Here is a 21,830-nt window from a genome sequence, read left to right on the forward strand (position 1 = left end):
GAACCCTCTCCTTCTGAATCCTGTGATTTCTTCTGTGTTCTTTTTTTTTTTCACAGTGATGAATAGTCAAACTACCCGCAGGTTGTTGGTGGTTCTATTTCATCTAAGTAACTCCTTTAGAATTTATTATTCTTTATTTTTCTTATCATTTAGCATTTGTTTCTCCCAATACAGCATTGGCATGATCTTCACTCAATCAAGGATTTACTTGTTTTCTTTAGATTTTATCTATTCCCTTTTCCCCCTGATGCTTTATAAGTTGCAAAAACTTGAGATTTGATGAGTGGTTTTTCCATCTGTGGTTTAACCCTTCTTACTGCAGTACTTTTATTCCAGATATTTATGAAAAGATGCTTTAGTCACAAATACACAGTTAATTTACATTTTTGTCCATTGTATTTGATAATATATCCTCAGATATAAAAATCATGTAGCAACTATTATAAACCTGAAGTTAATATTGTATTATCTTTGGATGTAATTATTTTACAGAAAAGGCATTTCACAAGATTATAATAACCCATTATTGATACCTGCTGGATCGGATTCAATGGAGCAAATAGGAAGAGGGTTTGGCTCACTCCCTCAGAAAGGGGCTGGTTCAGCTCTGGAGAGATGGAAACACAGCTTCACAACTCACTTTCCACAGGTATAGATCACATTGTGTGTGTGTGTGTGTGTGTGTGTGTGTGTGTGTGTGTGTGTGAGAGAGAGAGAGAGAGAGAGAGAGAGCAGTGTGATAGGTGAGAATGTATGTGCATGCATCATGTTAGCTCACATTTAGATATTGTTACCTGAATAAGAGTTAAATACAAATAATAGATACCAAACTATCTTGTGTTAGGTACAGAGAAAAAATTGTATATACTTTCATACTCATAGCTCTATGGGAAGTAATGTAATACAGCACCTCAGTTTCATTTTTTATACTTATATCATGAATTCCACAGTAAGTAGATATGACACTATCACATGACAGACAATCCAAAGGTTGTACAAAAATTTCAAGAGGATGTTGCATGTAGACATAGTAGTAAATTACTCTGTTAAATTTCCAAATCTAACTAACTTAAACTATAGTGTGCGCAAAAACAGTGATAAAAGTTGTTTGAATGTGCCCAGTGGTACTTTGTGGGCTCATCTGTCATGTTTGGTGAATTTAAATATGATAAATCTGTTGTGTGAATGTGGTTTACCGGACTGTAACCATCAACAAATTGTGAACATGAAACTTAATGCTGGTTTGGAAGAATCTTTGGTAGAAATACTCAGAAAAGAAGTTTCAGTAAAAGAAAATTATTTGTGGAATATTAAATAGTATGAACACAACTCAACATTGAAGAATATGTGCAGGACAGGGTACAGGGTGCACCCATCTGCAGGTGGTCGCTCATGTCGGCACCAATGATGTGTGTCGCTATGGATCGGAGGAAATCCTCTCTGGCTTCCGGCGGCTATCTGATTTGGTGAAGACTGCCAGTCTCGCTAGTGGGATGAAAGCAGAGCTCACCATCTGCAGCATCGTCGACAGGACTGACTGCGGACCTTTGGTACAGAGCCAAGTGGAGGGTCTGAATCAGAGGCTGAGACGGTTCTGCGACCGTGTGGGCTGCAGATTCCTCGACTTGCGCCATAGGTTGGTGGGGTTTCGGGTTCCGCTGGATAGGTCAGGAGTCCACTACACGCAACAAGCGGCTACACGGGTAGCAGGGGTTGTGTGGCGTGGGCTGGGCGGTTTTTTAGGTTAGATGGCCTTGGGCAAGTACAGAAAGGGCAACAGCCTCAACAGGTGCGGGGCAAAGTCAGGACATGCGGGGACCAAGCAGCAATCGGTATTGTAATTGTCAACTGTCGAAGCTGCATTGGTAAAGTACCAGAACTTCAAGCGCTGATAGAAAGCACCGAAGCTGAAATCGTTATAGGTACAGAAAGCTGGCTTAAGCCAGAGATAAATTCTGCCAAAATTTTTACAAAGTTACAGACTGTGTTTAGAAAGGATAGATTGCATGCAACCGGTGGTGGAGTGTTCGTCGCTGTTATTAGTAGTTTATCCTGTAGTGAAGTAGAAGTGGATAGTTCCTGTGAATTATTATGGGTGGAGGTTACACTCAACAACCGAACTAGGTTAATAATTGGCTCCTTTTACCGACCTCCCGACTCAGCAGCATTAGTGGCAGAACAACTGAGAGAAAATTTGGAATACATTTCACATAAATTTTCTCAGCATGTTATAGTCTTAGGTGGAGATTTCAATTTACCAGATATAGACTGGGACACTCAGATGTTTAGGACGGGTGGTAGGGACAGAGCATCGAGTGACATTATACTGAGTGCACTATCCGAAAATTACCTCGAGCAATTAAACAGAGAACCAACTCGTGGAGATTACATCTTGGACCTACTGATAACAAACAGACCCGAACTTTTCGACTCTGTATGTACAGAACAGGGAATCAGTGATCATAAGGCCGTTGCAGCATCCCTGAATATGGAAGTTAATAGGAATATAAAAAAAGGGAGGAAGGTTTATCTCTTTAGCAAGAGTAATAGAAGGCAGATTTCAGACTACCAAACAGATCAAAACGAAAATTTCTGTTCCGACACTGACAATGTTGAGTGTTTATGGAAAAAGTTCAAGGCAATCGTAAAATGCGTTTTAGACAGGTACATGCCGAGTAAAACTGTGAGGGACGGGAAAAACCCACCGTGGTACAACAACAAAGTTATGAAACTACTGCGAAAGCAAAGAGAGCTCCACTCCAAGTTTAAACGCTGCCAAAACCTCTCAGACAAACAGAAGCTAAACGATGTCAAAGTTAGCATAAGGAGGGCTCTGCGTGAAGCGTTCAGTGAATTCGAAAGTAAAATTCTATGTACCGACTTGACAGAAAATCCTAGGAAGTTCTGGTCTTACGTTAAATCAGTAAGTGGCTCGAAACAGCATATCCAGACACTACGGGATGATGATGGCATTGAAACAGAGGATGACACGCGTAAAGCTGAAATACTAAACACCTTTTTCCAAAGCTGTTTCACAGAGGAAGACCGCACTGCAGTTCCTTCTCTAAATCCTCGCACAAACGAAAAAATGGCTGACATCGAAATAAGTGTCCAAGGAATAGAAAAGCAACTGGAATCACGCAATAGAGGAAAGTCCACTGGACCTGACGGGATACCAATTCGATTCTACACAGAGTACGCGAAAGAACTTGCCCCCCTTCTAACAGCCGTGTATCGCAAGTCTCTAGAGGAACGGAGGGTTCCAAATGATTGGAAAAGAGCACAGATAGTCCCAGTATTCAAGAAGGGTCGTCGAGCATATGCGCAAAACTATAGACCTATATCTCTGATGTCGATCTGTTGTAGAATTTTAAAACATGTTTTTTGCTCGAGTATCATGTCGTTTTTGGAAACCCAGAATCTACTATGTAGGAATCAACATGGATTCCGGAAACAGCGATCGTGTGAGACCCAACTCGCTTTATTTGTTCATGAGACCCAGAAAATATTAGATACAGGCTCCCAGGAGATGCTATTTTTCTTGACTTTCGGAAGGCGTTCGATACAGTTCCGCACTGTCGCCTGATAAACAAAGTGAGAGCCTACGGAATATCAGACCAGCTGTGTGGCTGGATTGAAGAGTTTTTAGCAAACAGAACACAGCATGTTGTTATCAATGGAGAGATGTCTACAGACGTTAAAGTAACCTCTGGCGTGCCACAGGGGAGTGTTATGGGACCATTGCTTTTCACAATATATATAAATGACCTAGTAGATAGTGTCGGAAGTTCCATGCGGCTTTTCACGGATGATGCTGTAGTATACAGAGAAGTTGCAGCATTAGAAAATTGTAGCGAAATGCAGGAATATCTGCAGCGGATAGGCACTTGGTGCAGGGAGTGGCAACTGACCCTTAACATAGACAAATGTAATGTATTGCGAATACATAGAAAGAAGGATCCTTTATTGTATGATTATATGATAGTGGAACAAACACTGGTAGCAGTTACTTCTGTAAAATATCTGGGAGTATGCGTGCGGAACGATTTGAAGTGGAATGATCATATAAAATTAATTGTTGGTAAGGCGGGTACCAGGTTGAGATTCATTGGGAGAGTGCTTAGAAAATGTAGTCCATCAACAAAGGGGTGGGGGGGGGGGGAGTGGGGGAGTGGTTGGAGTATAATAGACAGTTGTGTTTGATGCAACTGACCATTAAGTTTTTCAGCTGGGCTGGATTCATCCTGTGGAGAGGAGCAGTAGGAGACAAGAAATGGTTGAGCACTCTTTTGAGATCATGATGTTGGTGCAGCTTCACCAGTTGAGTTTTAAAAGTGTGGACAAATGTCTCTGCCACTCTGTTGGAAGTGAGGTGGTACAAGGTTGTGCTGTTTTCTGCACATTGATGATGTTGAGTGCATCTGTGAAACATGTGGAAAATTGCTGCTGGCATCTGTCTTGATCAAACAAGGGTAGTACAGAAAGGGTCCTGCGAAATCTAGATGAATGAAACACTGCAGGTATGTCATGTCAGGCCAAGAAAGAAAGTGCTGCCTGCTTGCTTTGACTTTTTTGCACGCTGCAACCGTGTATTCTATATCTTTGCTTTTTGATGAGAATCATACCACAATGACCATGAAGTAATGTCAAAATTGTTGGAGCACTTGCGGAATGGCCACTATGTGTGGCTATTATCTCCTTGGATCAAAAGGACACCACTGTGAATGAACAACTCACATTGGTGATACCAATAGGTCTCAACATCAGGATGTTCAGGAGTCTTGTGATCCCCCGGCCAACCATTCTCCACCAATTGTGTGACTTCTCAAAGGACTGGGTCCTCCAGTGACTGCGGTGTCAAGGGGTAAGCTGGCCACTGGTGCCTTGGCTTCTGCATCAGTATGAAAGTAGACTTCAGGAGCAGCATCAGACTCGGTGTTGTGACCTACTGAGAGATGTTATAGGGTGTCCACAATGGCTTGTTGTGCTGTGGACCAATACCAGGTGTCATAGTGATTCCCTGGGAGGGATGGTGCCCATTTCTGCAGGCATTGGGCATGAGCATTGAACAGTGCTAACAAAGGCTCACGACATGTTAACAGAATAAATTGACATCCTTACACATAATTGTGAAATTTCTTCACTGCAAAAATGATAGCTGTATCTTCCTTTTCAAACTGAATTTCATTTTGCTGTGCCGACCTTAACATCTTGGAAATCTAATGGGGTATTCACATACATGTAAGGAAAGTTGGTTTTCATATGACTCAACTCTGTCTTTGTGAGAAAGAACAGCCCCCAAGCTGTAATTGTCCCTTAACATTCTTGAAAAGGAGCTGAGGTAGTGGTTTGATGGTAGCTGCCACATGAGGAATGAATTTTCCGTAATAGTTCAGTGGACCTAAGATGGATTTGAGCTGTTTCGCATCTCTGGGGGCCGATAGGTTTTATGTAGCCTCTACATGATGCAGATTGGGGTGGACCCCTGAAGCACTGAAAACCTGATACAGATATTCTACTTGCAGCTAGAAAAAAACAGCATATTTCCTTATTGCATTTCAAATAAACTCATTGGGACACATTGAACAAGGAGTACAAATTAGTTGCTTGGTCCTATGTATTTTTACCAGTGATCATGAAGCTCACAAACAAAATTTGTGGCTCAGTTGAGGATTTCTTCCCGGGTATGACACAGCATGTTATCTTGGATGGGGAGTCATTGACAGATGTAGAAGTAACTTGAAGCATGCCACAGTGAAGTGCATCGAGACCCTTGCTGTTTGTTTTATGTAAGTAACCTGACAGACAGTATTAATAGCATGTTTTATGTAAGTAACCTGACAGACAGTAGTAATAGCAACCTGAGAATTTTTTCAAATGATGAAGCCATATATTACGAGATTCTGTCTGAAAAAAAATCTGCACATATATTTAATGAGATATTGATAAGGTTTCAAAGTAGTGCAAAGATACACAGTTCACTTTAATTCTTCAGAAATACAAAATTGTAAACTTCACAAAAAGGAAATAAAAATGTAATATCCTATGACTACAATATCAGCAAGACACAGTTGACATCAGTCAGCTCATACAAATATCTGGTTGTAACATTTTTTATGGATATGAAATGGAACGATCACATAGAATCAGAAGTGCAGGTGCCAGACTTTGGTTCATTGGTATGATACTGGAAAAATGAAATCAGTCTGCAAAGAAGATTACTTACAAATATAATATAGAATTTGTTCAAGTGTGTGGAACCTATTCCAAATATGAGTCTCAGGGGATATTGAATGTATGCAAAGAAAGACAGCATGTATGGTCAGAGGTTTGTTTAACCCTTGGGAGAGCGTGATGGATATGCTGAAAAACCTGAGCTGATAGACATTTGAACATAATTGTCAACTATCCTTTAAGCCTACTTAAAGAGTTACAAAAACTGTTAAGTGACAGGTCTAGGAATGTACTACAACTTTCAATGTGTCACTCTATAGGGACCATGAGGGCAAGGTCAAACTAATTACAGAATGTATAGTAAAATTGAAGCAGCTATTCCTTCACTCTTCATATGTAAGTGGAAAGGGAAGATCAATAATAAGCTCTACATGGGAAGTACTCTCTGCCAAGCACTTTACAGTGGTTTGCAGAGTATAGATGTAGATTTAATAAGATGTTGTACTACTACTAAAGCCAGAATTACAGAAACTAGAACTGACGTCATTAACAGACCCTGAAAGTTGCATTAGTCAGATCAAGCTTCTGGTAATTTACTAATCATATCTTTCATTTATTAATCATATCTTAACTGAACCTTTATAACCAGAAACTTTAATTCCTTTTAATACTTTAGTGGCTAACCACAAATGTAGCTCAGGTTTTGATAATGCTCTTGGAAAACTATGCATGAGTGTAAGCCAAGCCACTGTATTGTAGTAGTAGTAGTAGTAGTAGTAGTGGTGGTAGTAGTTGTATCAGCAGCTTTATTCATTCGTAGATGTCTTTTTACAAGGATATAGGACATGTCAAAGTACTTACAAATTTAGATCAATTTAAAATAAGCTAATTAATATACACATATGTTTACAGACTTCTAGTTAGAGACAATCATTAGATTTACTCCTGGTATACAATACTTTTTTTTACAAATAACTTATTAAATATTTTAATGCCACATTGTTGACTCATATCTCACTATCAGTCACTGCACACACATTGTTTCATAACATTCACTCACAACACACACACACACACACACACACACACACACACACACACACACACACTAGTGATCTCTGGGCCATTTTCTGTACCGCAACTTCCCATTTGCTATCCTGAAAAACTGAGTGAGCATCCCTCCATAATGAGTGAAATGTTGAGCTCAGAAAGAGGAAGAGGTGTTAGTATTGTGCCATACATAGCTTGGGGGTAAGTATTTCTAGAAAGGAAAAAAAAGAAGGAACAAAACATCAAGTGAAGGTGTTATGTGGAATGTTGGATATTTTATTATCATTATTATTATTATTATTATTATTTATTTGTATAACTCTTTTTTATCAAACCCCTACTCTGTATTAGCTAAGTAATCCTTCAATGTATAAAGTGTATTGCATAACAGGTACTTTGTAGCTACCTTTTTAAATAAGTGTATTTTTGCAATTTCTTTAATCTCTTTTGGAAATTTATTGTACAGTTTTATTCCTTGGTAGAAAATGCTGTTTTGAGTTTTATATTTATTTTTTCTTGGTAAATGTAAGTTGAGTCTATCTCTTGTTGCATGTTCATGGACAGAGCTGTGTGTGCATTAATTACCAATGTTATTTTTGATGTGTACAACTGACGTAAATGTATTCACATGGAGCAGTTAAAATCCCCAGTATTTTAAAGAGATCTTTACAATGAGCTCGACTAGCATTTTTGGTTATTATTCTTATAGCTCTTTTCTGGCGTTCTACAGATCGGAGCATGGAATGTCAGATCCCTTAACCGGGCAGGTAGGTTAGAAAATTTAAAAAGGGAAATGGATAGGTTAAAGTTAGATATAGTGGGAATTAGTGAAGTTCAATGGCAGCAGGAACAAGACTTCTGGTCAGGTGAATACAGGGTTATAAATACAAAATGAAATAGGGGTAATGCAGGAGTCGGTTTAATAATGAATAAAAAAAATAGGAGCGCGGGTAAGCTACTACAAACAGCATAGTGAATGCATCATTGTGGCCAAGACAGACAAGAAGCCCACAGCTACTACAGTAGTACAAGTTTATATGCCAACTAGCTCTGCAGATGACGAAGAAATTGAAGAAATGTATGATGAAATAAAAGAAATTATTCAGATAGTGAAGGGAGACAAAAATTTAATAGTCATGGGTGACTGCAATTCGGTAGTAGGAAAAGGGAGAGAAGGAAACGTAGTAGGTGAATATGGATTGGGGCTAAGAAATGAAAGAGGAAGCCGCCTGATAGAATTATGCACAGAGCAAAACTTAATCATAGCTAACACTTGGTTCAAGAATCATAAAAGAAGGTTGTATACATGGAAGAAGACTGGAGATACTGACAGGTTTCAGATAGATTACATAATGGTAAGACAGAGATTTAGGAACCAGGTTTTAAATTGTAAGACATTTCCAGGGGCATATGTGGACTCTGATCACAATCTATTGGTTATGAACTGTAGATTAAAACTGAAGAAACTGCAAAAAGGTGGGAATTTAAGAAGATGGGACCTGGATAAACTGAAAGAACCAGAGGTTGTACAGAGTTTCAGGGAGAGCATGAGAGAACAATTGACAGGAATGGGGGAAAGAAATACAGTAGAAGAAGAATGGGTAGCTTTGAGAGATGAAGTAGTGAAGACAGCAGAGGACCTAGTAGGTAAAAAGACAAGGGCTAGTAGAAATCCTTGAGTAACAGAAGAAATACTGAATTTAATTGATGAAAGGAGAAATTATAAAAATGCAGTAAATGAAGCAGGCATAAAGGAATACAAACGCCTAAAAAATGAGATCGACAGGAAGTGCAAAATGGCTAAGCAGGGATGGCTGGAGGACAAATGTAAGGATGTAGAGGGTTATCTCACTAGGGGTAAGATAGATACTGCCTACAGGAAAATCAAAGAGAGCTTTGGAGAAAAGAGAACCACTTGTATGAATATCAAGAGCTCAGATGGAAACCCAGTTCTAAGCAAAGAAGGGAAAGCAGAAAGGTGGAGGGAGTATATAGAGGGCCTATACAAGGGCAATGTACTTGAGAACAATATTATGGAAATGGAAGAGGATGTAGATGAAGATGAAATGGGAGATACGATACTGCGTGAAGAGTTTGACAGAGCACTGAAAGATCTGAGTGGAAACAAGGCCCCGGGAGTAGACAACATTCCATTAGAACTACTGACGGCCTTGGGAGAGCCAATCCTGACAAAACTTTACCATCTGGTGAGCAAGATGTGTGAGACAGGCAAAATACCCTCAGACTTCAAGAAGAATATAATAATTCCGATCCCAAAGAAAGCAGGTGTGAAGATTACCGAACAATCAGTTTAATAAGTCACGGATGAAAAATACTAACACGTATTCTCTACAGACGAATGGAAAAACTGGTAGAAGCTGACCTTGGGGAAGATAAGTTTGGATTCCATAGAAATATTGCAACACGTGAGGCAATTTTGACCCTACGACTTATCTTAGAAGCTAGATTAAGGAAAGGCAAACCTACATTTCTAGTATTTCTAGACTTAGAGAAAGCTTTTTACAGTGGTGACTGGAATACACTCTTTCAAATTCTGAAGGTGGCAGGGGTAAAATACAGGGCACGAAAGGCTATTTACAATTTGTACAGAAACCAGATGCCAGTTATGAGGGTCGAGGGGCACGAAAGGGAAGCAGTGATTGGGAAGGGAGTGAGACAGGGTTGTAGCCTATCCCTGATGTTATTCAATCTGTATATTGAGCAAGCAGTGAAGGAAACAAAAGAAAAATTCGGAGTTGGTATTAAAATTCATGGAGAAGAAATAAAAACTTTGAGGTTCGCCGATGACATTGTAATTCTGTCGGAGACAGCAAAGGACTTGGAAGAGCAGTTGAACAGAATGGACAGTGTCATGAAAGGAGGGTATAAGATGAACATCAACAAAAGCAAAATGAGGATAATGGAATGTAGTCGAATTAAGTCGGGTGATGCTGAGGGAATTAGATTAGGAAATGAGACACTTAAAGTAGTAAAGGAGTTTTGCTATTTGATGAGCGAAATAACTGATGATGGTCAAAGTAGACTGGCAGTGGCAAGGAAAGCGTTTCTGAAGAAGAGAAATTTGTTAACATCGAGTATTGATTTAAGTGTCAGGAAGTCGTTTCTGAAAGTATTTGTATGGAGCGTAGCCATGTATGGAAGTGAAACATGGACGATAACTAGTTTGGACAAGAAGAGAATAGAAGCTTTCGAAATGTGGTGCTACAGAAGAATGCTGAAGATTAGATAGGTAGATCATATAACTAATGAGGAGGTATTGAATAGGATTGGGGAGAAGAGAAGTTTGTGGCACAACTTGACTAGAAGAAGGGATTGGTTGGTAGGACATGTTCTGAGGCATCAAGGGATCACCAATTTAGCATTGGAGGGCAGCGTGGAGGGTAAAAATCATAGAGGGAGACCAAGAGATGAATACACTAAACAGATTCAGAAGGATATAGGTTGTAGTAGGTACTGGGAGATGAAGAAACTTGCACAAGATAGAGTAGCATGGAGAGCTGCATCAAACCAGTCTCAGGACTGAAGACCACAACAACAACAGCTCTTTTCTGGAGTTTGAAAATTGTGTTGATATTTTGTGCATTTGTTCCCCAAAAAAGAATGCCATAGCTAAGAATTGAGTGTACATATGAATAGTATGTAACTAAAAGACACTGCATGTTACACACTGATGATAGAATTCTAAGGGCGTAACATGCTGATGACATTCTGTTTGCCAGTACCTTTGTGTGTTCACACCACTTCAACTGAGGATCAATATTCTTTCCTAGAAATTTTGTGTTTGTTAAACAGTCTATAGAGCTTCCATCTACATTTAATTTAACATTGTCATTTCTCCTCTTAAAACTGAAATTCATGGCATTAGTTTTCTTTATGTTCAATGTCACTTTATTACTTATTGACCAACCATAAACTCCCTTGAGAGTTTCATTTGCTTTCTCGGCAAGGAGTTATCTTGTTTTCTATAATATTGCTGTCATCAGCAAAGAGGATTTTTTTCACCATGAGTAACACTACTGCGAAAGTCATTGATGTATATCAGGAACAGTATTGGTCCTAATGTGTTACCTTGCAGAGGCCCTATATTAATGTATTTTGGCTCTGATAAGTGTTTTACTAAATGTTTAGATCTATTTGAAGTATGTGTTATCTCTACTCTTTGTACCCTATCTGTTAGGTATTGTCGAAACCAGTGATTAGCTACCCCTATTATTCCTAATGCTTCTAATTTATTTAATAGAATTTGTGGTCAACAGTATCAAACAGCTTAGAAAGATCCAAAAATATGCCTGTGACACACTCATCTTTATCAAGAGCATCAAGTACAACTTTTGTGAATTCTACTATGGCTGACTCTATTTTTGCCACTTCGGAAACCAAACTGTGATTCGCTTAAAAGATTGTATTTATTCAGGTAATTCATTAATCTGTCCTTCATAATTGCTTCTATTATTTTTGAGAATGGTGACAACAGGGAAATCGGCCAGTAATTTTGTATGTGTTCTGCATTACCTTTCTTAAGCAAAGGTACAACTCTTACCTGTTCTAACTGCTCTGGAAATGTCCCTGAAGTGAAGGAATCATTTATTATATTTGTTAAGGGGCCTTGTATAATACCTATGCATTGTTTCATTACACACAATGGTACTTCATCTAAGCCTACTGACTTTTTATTTTTTAGTTTTTGAACAGTTTTACCGACTTCATTCTCTGTGGTTGGAAGTAACATCATTGTATTTAGTGCAACATTATTTACAGGTGTTATATGTGTTTGGGGGAATTTTTGCTGTAACTTCTCTGCAATACTTGAAGAATGCTCGTTTACATAGTTTGCAAAGTGTTGTGGATCATTTTTTACTTTATCTCCCTCCCTTACAAGTATGTTATTCTTTGTTTGTTTACCTCTCCCAGTTTCCTTTTTTATAACATCCCATACTGCTTTGCTTTTATTCTCTGCATTATATATTATTTTGTCATTAAATGACCTTTTTTTTTTGCTGCAATCAGCACCTTCCTGTAGATCTTTTTGTATCTATGATAGAAATTTAAGAATTCTGGATCATTGCGAACCTTTTTCATGGAACTTAGGTGTTTCAGTGTTTCGGAGGACTTCTTAATACCTGCTGTTATCCACCTGTTTTTGTGAGATGTTGATACAGACAAGCATACTTTTGGAAACGCCTTTTCAAAGTTCAATTTAAAAAGTATGGAGAGTTTAGAGACTTTCATATTCACATTGGTTTCCTAATACACTTTATCCCAGCTTTGTTTTTCTAGTTGTTTTGAAAAATCTTTTATTTTGATTTCTGATAGATGTCGTTTGTAGGCTTGTAGTTTAGGGAATGATTCTATGCCTGACTTTACTTTTGTTATTTGACAGAAATGGTCTGATAGTATGAGATATTTTACAGCTACATCACATTTTTCCCCATCCATATTTGTGACCACATGGTCAGTTACTGATGAAGTCGTTGTGGTAACCCTTGTTGCACTATTGACTAATAGGGACATGCCAAAACTTTGAATTATATTTATGAGGGTGCTGCTGGATTCATTTATGATGTTAGTGTTGATGTTAATGCCCCCACACAGAATTATGTTGACCTTTGTACTTGAAACTTTATCTAGAACTTCTGTTAACTTATTGAAAAAAGTGTCCACACTACCACTGGGAGATCTATACACACACAAAATGATTAATTTGTTGGTGATATCAAGCTCTGTTAATTCAATAGCTGATATTTCGAAGTGTTTGTCTTCACTTACGGTAATGAGGTCACGTCTTGATTTGAACTGTGTTCCTTTTCTGATATAAATGCATGATTCTCCACCCCTTGAAGTAGTTCTGCAGTAAGAGTCTGCCTTTTCATACAGTGATAATACTACCTGTTGGATTTCTGTGTATCTACACCAGTGCTCAGTAATACAAACTACTGTGCAGTTCAAAGATTGCAGCTCAACTTCTAATAGTTGTATTTTATTTTTTATAGATTGCATGTTTTGATGGAGGATTGTCAAGTCTGTGAAATGCCCCATGTTACTCTTTCCAATGGTTTGTTTTTCTTTGTGACATCTGGTATATGTGATATTTGAGGTGTTAAAATCTGTCTTGTGAGTGATTGTTTCAGTATTTTTTAAAGTGCTGGAGATACTCTTTAGGCAGGGGATTCTGTTGTTTGGATTTATCCTAAAAAAAGGCCTACTTTTCCTACATATGACAACAGGTATTTGACCATGTGTGGCCCAAGATCCACCCCCTACACTTTCATGAATCAGCTGTACCAATCTTCCCTTCCCAGTCCTGTTTAGGTGTAGGCCATGCCTAGTGAAACCCCATCTGTTGGTAGTCCCAACGGGCACCAGAGAAACATGTAGCTCGTGTTTTGACAATGCTCTTGGAAGACTATGCATGAGTGTAAGCCAAGCCACTGTATTGCTTAACGTGGGGTCCAGTTACCAGTTGGAAACCAGACAGTGTTTGTGTGAATTCCTGTCTTCCTGCTCGTTGTTGTATGCTGCCATCTGTTGTACGCTGCCAGCTTTTAGAGTTTCTTCAAAAGAAAAAAAATACCAAACTCTAAACCACTTTAGTGGTTGATTTAATCACTGTGTGCTTGTGTTGTTGGATTTGTATTTGGAGTTTCTAGTTTTTATCATCTTATAATTCTTCTCACAAATATTCGCCTCCAGGAAGAATAATATGGAAGGATAGGAAAAAAACTGTTTGTCTACAGGCTACCAAGGCTACAACAAATACTATTTTTTTAAATATCATGAGACTAGGAATTCTAAGAAAGGAACACATGTATGTAATGGAGATCTTTGCCTCCCCTTAATCCTCACAACAGATGTGTTACTCTTATCCTGCAGTTCCAAATGCTGGGAAAGTGTTATGGAATGTTTCCTCACCTAACTTATTACTCAATTACCGAATAGTAGAGCAGAGCATGGTGGACACAGCACAAGAAAAATGCTCACACTTGTTTGAGGAACACATCTAATTACTGATTATGCAACTACAGTGAAAAACATACAAAATAGTCTTGCAATTCATAAGTTCTGAACAAAGTCACTCGCTAGCATGGGTGGTGCTGGAAAATGGTGCAGCACAGTAGAAAATGTCGATGCCAAGCAAGGTGGCAGTCTCATCCCAAGTTTCACCAGCACAATGATAATCCAACATAAGGCATAAATTAACAGTCTTTCGCAGAAAATGCAGCATGAAAAACCAATACAGACCCAGCTGCATAGCAGGGGTAGAGATGGCATGACACGGGTATCTCTGAAAGCTTCACTGTTCGTGTTGCCACATGGCATGCCCCTAACAGTGTGAGCGTGGAGCAGGAAGCAGTGTTGACACCCTGAGGAGAAGATAGAAACTGGTCGAAGCTAGGTCAGCGGAAGTCTCACGTTGACTGAACTATTGTTTTCTACTTGTAGCCAGCGACCATAGTGTGCTGGTATCTGGTCACATGGCAGGATTGAAAGCTTGAGATGGAAGTAACACAAGAAGGCAGAAACTCTTTACCTTAACAATGGCTGTTATGAGCTAGGGACGTACAAAACTGCTAAGACAGCTATGTGGCGAAAGGCCATCACAGTGTCATTTACTTCTGTGTGACAGTATGAATGTTTTTGCCTCCTGCAGCTATGTACTGCTCATGAATTCTGTTCCATAATTTTATATTATCTCTGTTGTACTTCATTTTAGTCCCAGTTTCTGAGAAAAGCAATGGTCTTTCAAGATTTTCATCTACTTCTTTGATTCTTATTACAGGAGGCAGAAACTAATGCTATTCCAGATGATCCTGCCAAGGATCTCAACTTTCGTGAACCATTGATAGATTCATTAAGGGCACAGAAAGATGAAGTAAGTTTTTTGCCAAATACATTTTGGTTTATTATTGTCTCATTTCATCTGTTATGTCTCTGTTACAAACATTTTTATTTTTTGTTAGGAGCTTGAACGATACCGCCAGGAAGCTGAGAAAAGACAACAACACCAACAAAACTAATAAAAAAACAGGTGCAGTTGAAGACGGTATTACAGGCTGGGTGCAAGAGTGAAGTAGCTCCAGGTGGTTCTAAGATGAGATAATATGTTCTCTTAGCTGCGTCAGTATTGATCTTCCAAGCTTTGTTGGATTTCAGTCCAGTAGGATCCCATGGAAAAAGTACTAATATGTGTGATGGTTCAAGAAATTAACACTGGTCATAGTACTGCTAAGATTATAAAACATGAGGAAATTAGGTACAGGTAAAATGTGTGTGAATATATGCCCACAGAGATTAGAGAGGAAAAATTGTAGTTGATATTAAAATTAAAACTAATTGTATAAAAGAAAAGTTGAAGGTAGATAAATTCACAATGACACAGTGGGATGGCCTGTACTTACTTTCAGCAGATGCATCTCAGTAAAACCTGGACAAAATAAGTGAAAATAGTTCTCCAACCTTCACAATGTACTCAGTGTGAGTCTTAACCTGTGTTCTGAATGACATGCCACCCTCCCACCATTTCCAATCATCCCCAGTGAGTTTTTCTTTCCTCTACTGAAGAAGGAACTCATGATGCAGAACTAAGAGTACTGTTTCAATTAGTTTTTCTGTGGTTTTGTTGTGTGTATTGGGACTTGTACGTCTTGAAAATAAGTACTGTTGAGGCCATCTGTCTTTTTATTAAGTTAAAATTGTCACACACAAATGAAATAGAGATTTGTAATTCATTAATCAGTGCAGTGCATGGATGTTTCATGTCACTTCCTGCTCTACTTAAATTTCAGCAGAAAGATATAACTTTTTTTTATCAAAAATCATTCTGTATCACAAAAGTCAAAATTAAATAAAACCACAGTTAAAAATATATGAAACATTTGTATAGTATAACCAAGAATTAAAAATATTAAACCTTCCAGTATTACGTGAATGTAAAAATGCATATACTCACAATAAGACACCAGGAGTTGTCTTATAGACACAAGAAAAGAAACATTAACTCTGATGTTCTCTTCCTGAAAGAGGACAATAATTGAGATATTGGGAAAATATGCCCCAGATTTGTCAAAATACATGATCAACCTTTCTGCTGCTTTTATATCCAAACCTTGCTTTGTATCCTCTATACTTGTATCAAGAGCTGTATGCCTGAACTATTTGTTTATAGATGTGTTTGATAACTGTGACACAATTACCATTTCACAACATTTTATTATTAAAATTACAAACTCTCACATGAATAAGTTATGTTTACTGAGTGTTTGAAGAAATTTATTGAAGTAAAGCTTACACCATTGTAAACAAGTGACAATGTAAATTTTTTGAAGACCACAAAGGTAAAAAAAGAAAGAAGATTAACCATATGTCCCTTTGATAAAAAGTTCATTAAAGCTAGAGTGCAAGCTCGAATTGTGGAAGATAGGAAAGTAAATTGGCCACGCCCCTTCAAAGGAACCATCCTGGAATTTATTCTAAGGTATATAGGGAAATCATGGCAACATAAATGTGGATAACAGGTTAGAACTTTGAACCGCTGTACTCATGAATGATAGTCTTCCCACTTAGCACTGTCCTACCATGCTCAGTTACCAAAAAGACATGCAATTGTTCTGACATTAAGTGTACCACTGCAGCAGTCTGCAGGGCCATTAATGTATTCATATTGTTGGATTTTTGTATGTATTCATCTAGGTATCTTATGTGTGTGTACATTTACATTTACTTTCTCTTTTTTTTCTATCACACTTGTTTATCACCCATTAATCAAATGTTTTATTTTCTGCTTTGTGCACTTCAACACCCCCAATAATCACTGAAGCCAGAGTCTAACCTTAAGTTTTCTTACATACACGTCAATAAAAATGAATTTGGTCCACATCTCTTCTTTCTCCAACTACTTTTATTTATTATCAATGAAATGAAAAGATTCTTATTTAAATTTGTTTCAATGCCACTACAAATTGACTGCACTTTTTATTGCACTCAGTGGTCATGACAACATATTACGCAGCAGCAACTTATCTATTGTGTGGGTCTGACTTATTTTAATTAGCTTCTTAGTGAAATCTGCAATTTTATTGGTTTCATTTTATTTTGCGTATGATTATTTACTTTTGATCACTGAGTCTTTTTCAGACTTTGTTGTATAATAGTTTCTCTTCAAGCAATTAAGGTTGCACTTCACAAAACTTAAAATGCTGAAATCATATATAAATGTTCATTTTATATGTATGAACATATTCATATATGATTATTCCACACAGATAATATTATGACATTCTTTTATTCATGCAAGAACACAACTCCGTAACTTAGCATATGCGTGTTCTTTACAAGCTGAGAAGAGTAAATGATAACATTTATTAAGTACAGGCTTATTACACTTGCACCTTAAGTCACTACATAAATAGCATTGTGTACAAATGTGGCAACCAGCAACAGATCAGATTCATAGGAATTAAATAAAAATTTATTGATATGTTATGTTGTGGTTGTACTGTTTCTTTCAAGTTTATTAGTATGGACTTTATTGATCTTGCGAGGTGTCCCATATCAATGTGAATTCTGTGTATATGACAAGAACTCAAGAAACAGTCGAGTGAGACTTTGACAAAAATTTCTCTTATAGGCACCAAGAGAGCAAATTCAACAGCTACTTCGCTAGAATAGCTAAAACTTCAGTGCACACAAAGTAATTTCAACACAAATCAGCAGCCAATAGGAAACAAAATCAACACCTGTAACTTACCAGTGTTTATTAGAAATATAAGGAGGGAAATAACAGTAAAGGTTAAATAACAACTATAATATATGTAGTCAGCAGGAATTGATGGTATACAAACCAGGATCTTACAGATTTCCATCCAAAATATGATCGAGCATCTTACTCTCCTATGCAAGTGCTCACCATAATCGGATATTTAGAATTCTTTCCTTCTATGGAAGCTGAAACTGTTGATAGGAGGAGTTTCACTGCCTTGCCATGGGCAGTGGTGAATTCAGAAGCGGACTCTCACACTATTTGAGCATGAGCAGAACCAACAACAGCTGATATAAGAATCCACAGGCCCAATAACAATCATTCCACTATCCTCCAGAGTTAACTATGCTCTGCTAATGTATATGGACTAGCCAGCTCAACCTGAACTGAGATATTCTCCATTTTCCAGATAATATTTAAGGCTATTACCATTACGCTTTGCAGCAATGTGCATGGCTCAAGTATAAGTTGCTAGTTCAATTCCAGTTAACTTCCAATAAGCAAATTAATGCTCATTTACATGTTTTGTGGGGTTGTAAAAGTGTTTGTCAATACACCTAATTGATTGTTAAGTTGTGTTACTTATTGCTGCTGATATAGAAGGATATCCTTTCTTTGCTATTAAAAACAACAAAAATAATACATATTGATAAAACTGATGATAAAGTGATGAACTGTTTTTGCATCACATAATCCTCCTCTTTGTCCATAGTATAGGAAAAAGTAATGTACAACAAATTAATAAGGTTCACTGACACAAATGGAACTTAATTCATTCTCAACATGGTTTTATAACCCAGAGAACTACATTCTCCTGAACAGGACTGAATGTTATGGCATTATGTGGCTATCAAATAAATGCATTCATTCATTTTTAAGTAACTGCAAGTAAAAAGTAAACATAAGACTTGCAAAAGTAACTCTGTTTCAGTATCTGAGGATGAAGGTTTGAAGTTTTGTGGGATAAAATTCTTGAGTATAATACACTGAAGAGCCAAAGAAACTAGTACACCTGCCTGATATCATGTATGGCCCCCGAAAGCACACAGAAGTGCTGCAGCATGATGTGGCATGGACTCAACTAATGTCTGAAGTAGTACTGGAGGGGACTGACACCATGAATCCTGCAGGGCTGTCCATAAATCCGTAAGAGATTGAGGGGATAGAGATCTCTTCTGATGAGCTTGTTACAAGGCATCCCAGATATGCTCAATAATGTTAGTGTCTGGGGAATTTGGTGGCCAGCAAAAGTGTTTAAAACAAGAAGAGTGTTCCTGGAGCCACTCTTTAGCAATTCTGGAATGTGTGGGGTGTTGCATTGTCCTGCTGGAATCGCCCTAGTCCGTTAGAATGCACAATGGACATGAATGGATGCAGGTGATCAGACAGGATGCTTACATATGTGTCACTTAGAAGTATCAGGGCCCCCATGTCACTCCAACTGCATACAACCAACACCATTAGAAAGTCTCCACCAGCTCAAACAGTCTCCTACTGAGGTGCAGGGTCCATGGATTCATGAGGTTGTCTCCGCACCCATGAAGATCTATCCATTCGATACAATTTGAAACAAGACTCATTGGACCAGGCAACATGTTTCCAGTCACCAACTGTCCAATGTCGGTGTTGATGAGTCCAGGTGAGGTGTATAGCTTTGCATCAAGGGCACATGACTGAGCCTTCGGCTCCGAGTGCCCGTGTTGGTGGTGTTTCTTTGAGTTGTTCACACATTGACACTTGAGGATGGCCCAGCATTGAAATCTGCAGCAGTTTGCAGAAGGGTTGCATTTCTGTCACGTTGAACAATTCTCTTCAGTCATCATTGGCCCCGTTCTTGTAATATCTTTTTCTGGCCGCAGCGATGTTGGGGATTTGATGTTTTACTGGATTCTTGATATTCATGGTACACTCGTGAAATGATTGTATGGGAAAATCAACACTTCAATGCTATCTCAGAGATGCCATGTCCCATCGCTTGTGCGCTGACTATAGCATCACGTTCAAACTCATTTAAATCTTGATAACCTGCCGTTGTAGCAGCAGTAACTGAGCTAACAACTGTTCCAGACGCTTATTGTGTTATATAGGCATCACCGGCTGCAGCACCATATTCTGCTTGTTTACATATCTCTGTACTTGAGTATGCATGCCTATACTGTTTTCTTCAGTGCTTCAGTGTCTATTACAATCTTGACTTGCATATACTGAGCAAGGTAGAGCCATTTTGAAAAGGCCTACCATAGTTCAATAGCCTTGTTTGAAAGCGGCTATGAAAAGTAGGAAAATATTTTTCCTTACCAAGACCGAGCGAGGTGGTTCAGTGGTTAGCACACTGACCTTGCATTTGGGAGGACAGTGGTTCAATCCTGCATCGAGCCATCCTGATTTAGTTCTCCATGATTTCCCTAAATCATTTCAGGCAAATGTCGAGATGATTCCTTTGAAAAGGCATGGCCAACTTCCTTCTCCAATCTGATGGGACTGATGACCTCGCTGTTTGGTTCCCTCCCCTAAATCAATCAGCCAGCCTTACAAAGATCGACAGGATACAAATTGCAGAGTATCTGAGTAGTCAACATCAAATATTCATTGCCGAGGGTAAAGATGTAGAGCAGAAATGGAAAAAAGTAAAAATCATTGTTGAGTAAGCCCTAGACAAGTACTTTCTGAGCTAGGTTTAAGGGATGGGCCTTGTTGTTAGAAAACTGACACATTAACGAAGAGAGTGTCATCACAGATTCAAGAGAAGTCAAAACCTAGGAGACAAACAAAAGCTGAATGAAGTGAAAATGAACATAAGGAGAACAATGATGGAAGTGTTCAATGACTTTGAAAGTTAAATTTTCATTTAGCAGTTTGAAATCATTTATTCAGTCACTCAGTGACCATGCAAGGGCCAAAATGGAACATAAGAGAGAGAAGGCTGAAACACTGAATTTGGTTTTCCAAAATTGTTTCACTCTGGAATATCATAATGCAGTCTCTCCTTTCAATCATTGTATGAACATCAAAATGACAGTTACTGAGATAGTTGATCGCACAGTAGAAAAGCATCTACAGTCACTTTGCAGTGGAAAGGCATCAGGACCAGATGAGATTCCTGTAAGATTCTACAAAGATTATGCAGAAGAATTTGCTCCACTTCTAGCAACAGTTGAGCATAGTTTGCTGGAGCAATAAAGGGTACCTAGTGACTGGAAAAAAAGTGCAGGTCATTCCCACTTTCAAGAAGGGTTATAGGACAGATGCACATAATTATAGACACATATTATTGATGTCAGTCTGTTGCAGAATTGTGGAACATGTTTTACGCTTGAGAATTATGACATTTTTGGGGAATGAAGATCTCTCCTAAATGGTCTCCACGAACAGAGATCTTGCGAATCTCTGCTCACTCTGTTTCTCCTTGAGATTCATAACACTGTAGACATCAGCACTCTGGTTGATGCTGTGTTCCTTGACTTCAGGAAGGCATTTGACACCATCCTGCATTGCTGTTTAGTGAAAAAAAAATTACAAGCATACCCAGTATCAAACCAGATTTGTAACTGGATTCAACACTTCCTTGCAGATAGGGCTTAACACATTGCTCTTAATGGTACAAAAATAGACAGATACAAAGGTAATTTCTAGAAAACCCGAAGGAAGTGTGATAGAAACATTACAGTTTACAGTGTATATAAATGATCTAGTAGAAAACATTGAAATCCCTTTAAGACTGTTTTCAGATCATGCAGTTGTGTATAAGGAAGTAGTAACACCAGAAGACAGTATCAGTTTGCAAAATGACCTACAGAGAATTGGTGAATGGAGCAGTGTCTCCCAGTTC

At 38.3% G+C, this 21,830-nt stretch overlaps 1 protein-coding gene across 1 annotated transcript in view; it reads left to right on the forward strand.

Annotated features, from left to right (window-relative positions):
• Window positions 1-16,071, forward strand: part of LOC124789598 (cytoplasmic dynein 2 light intermediate chain 1) — an 84,522-nt gene extending 68,451 nt beyond the window's left edge. The window contains exons 7-9 of the mRNA XM_047257008.1: window positions 493-649; window positions 15,023-15,115; window positions 15,204-16,071. Of these exons, the coding sequence (XP_047112964.1) occupies window positions 493-649; window positions 15,023-15,115; window positions 15,204-15,260 (307 nt within the window). The 3' untranslated portion in view covers window positions 15,261-16,071. The remainder of the gene's footprint in view (window positions 1-492; window positions 650-15,022; window positions 15,116-15,203) is intronic.
• Window positions 16,072-21,830: the final 5,759 nt, after the last annotated feature.

Source organism: Schistocerca piceifrons, chromosome 3 (genome assembly GCF_021461385.2).
Source record: "Schistocerca piceifrons isolate TAMUIC-IGC-003096 chromosome 3, iqSchPice1.1, whole genome shotgun sequence".
Classification (NCBI taxonomy): Eukaryota; Metazoa; Arthropoda; class Insecta; order Orthoptera; family Acrididae; genus Schistocerca; species Schistocerca piceifrons.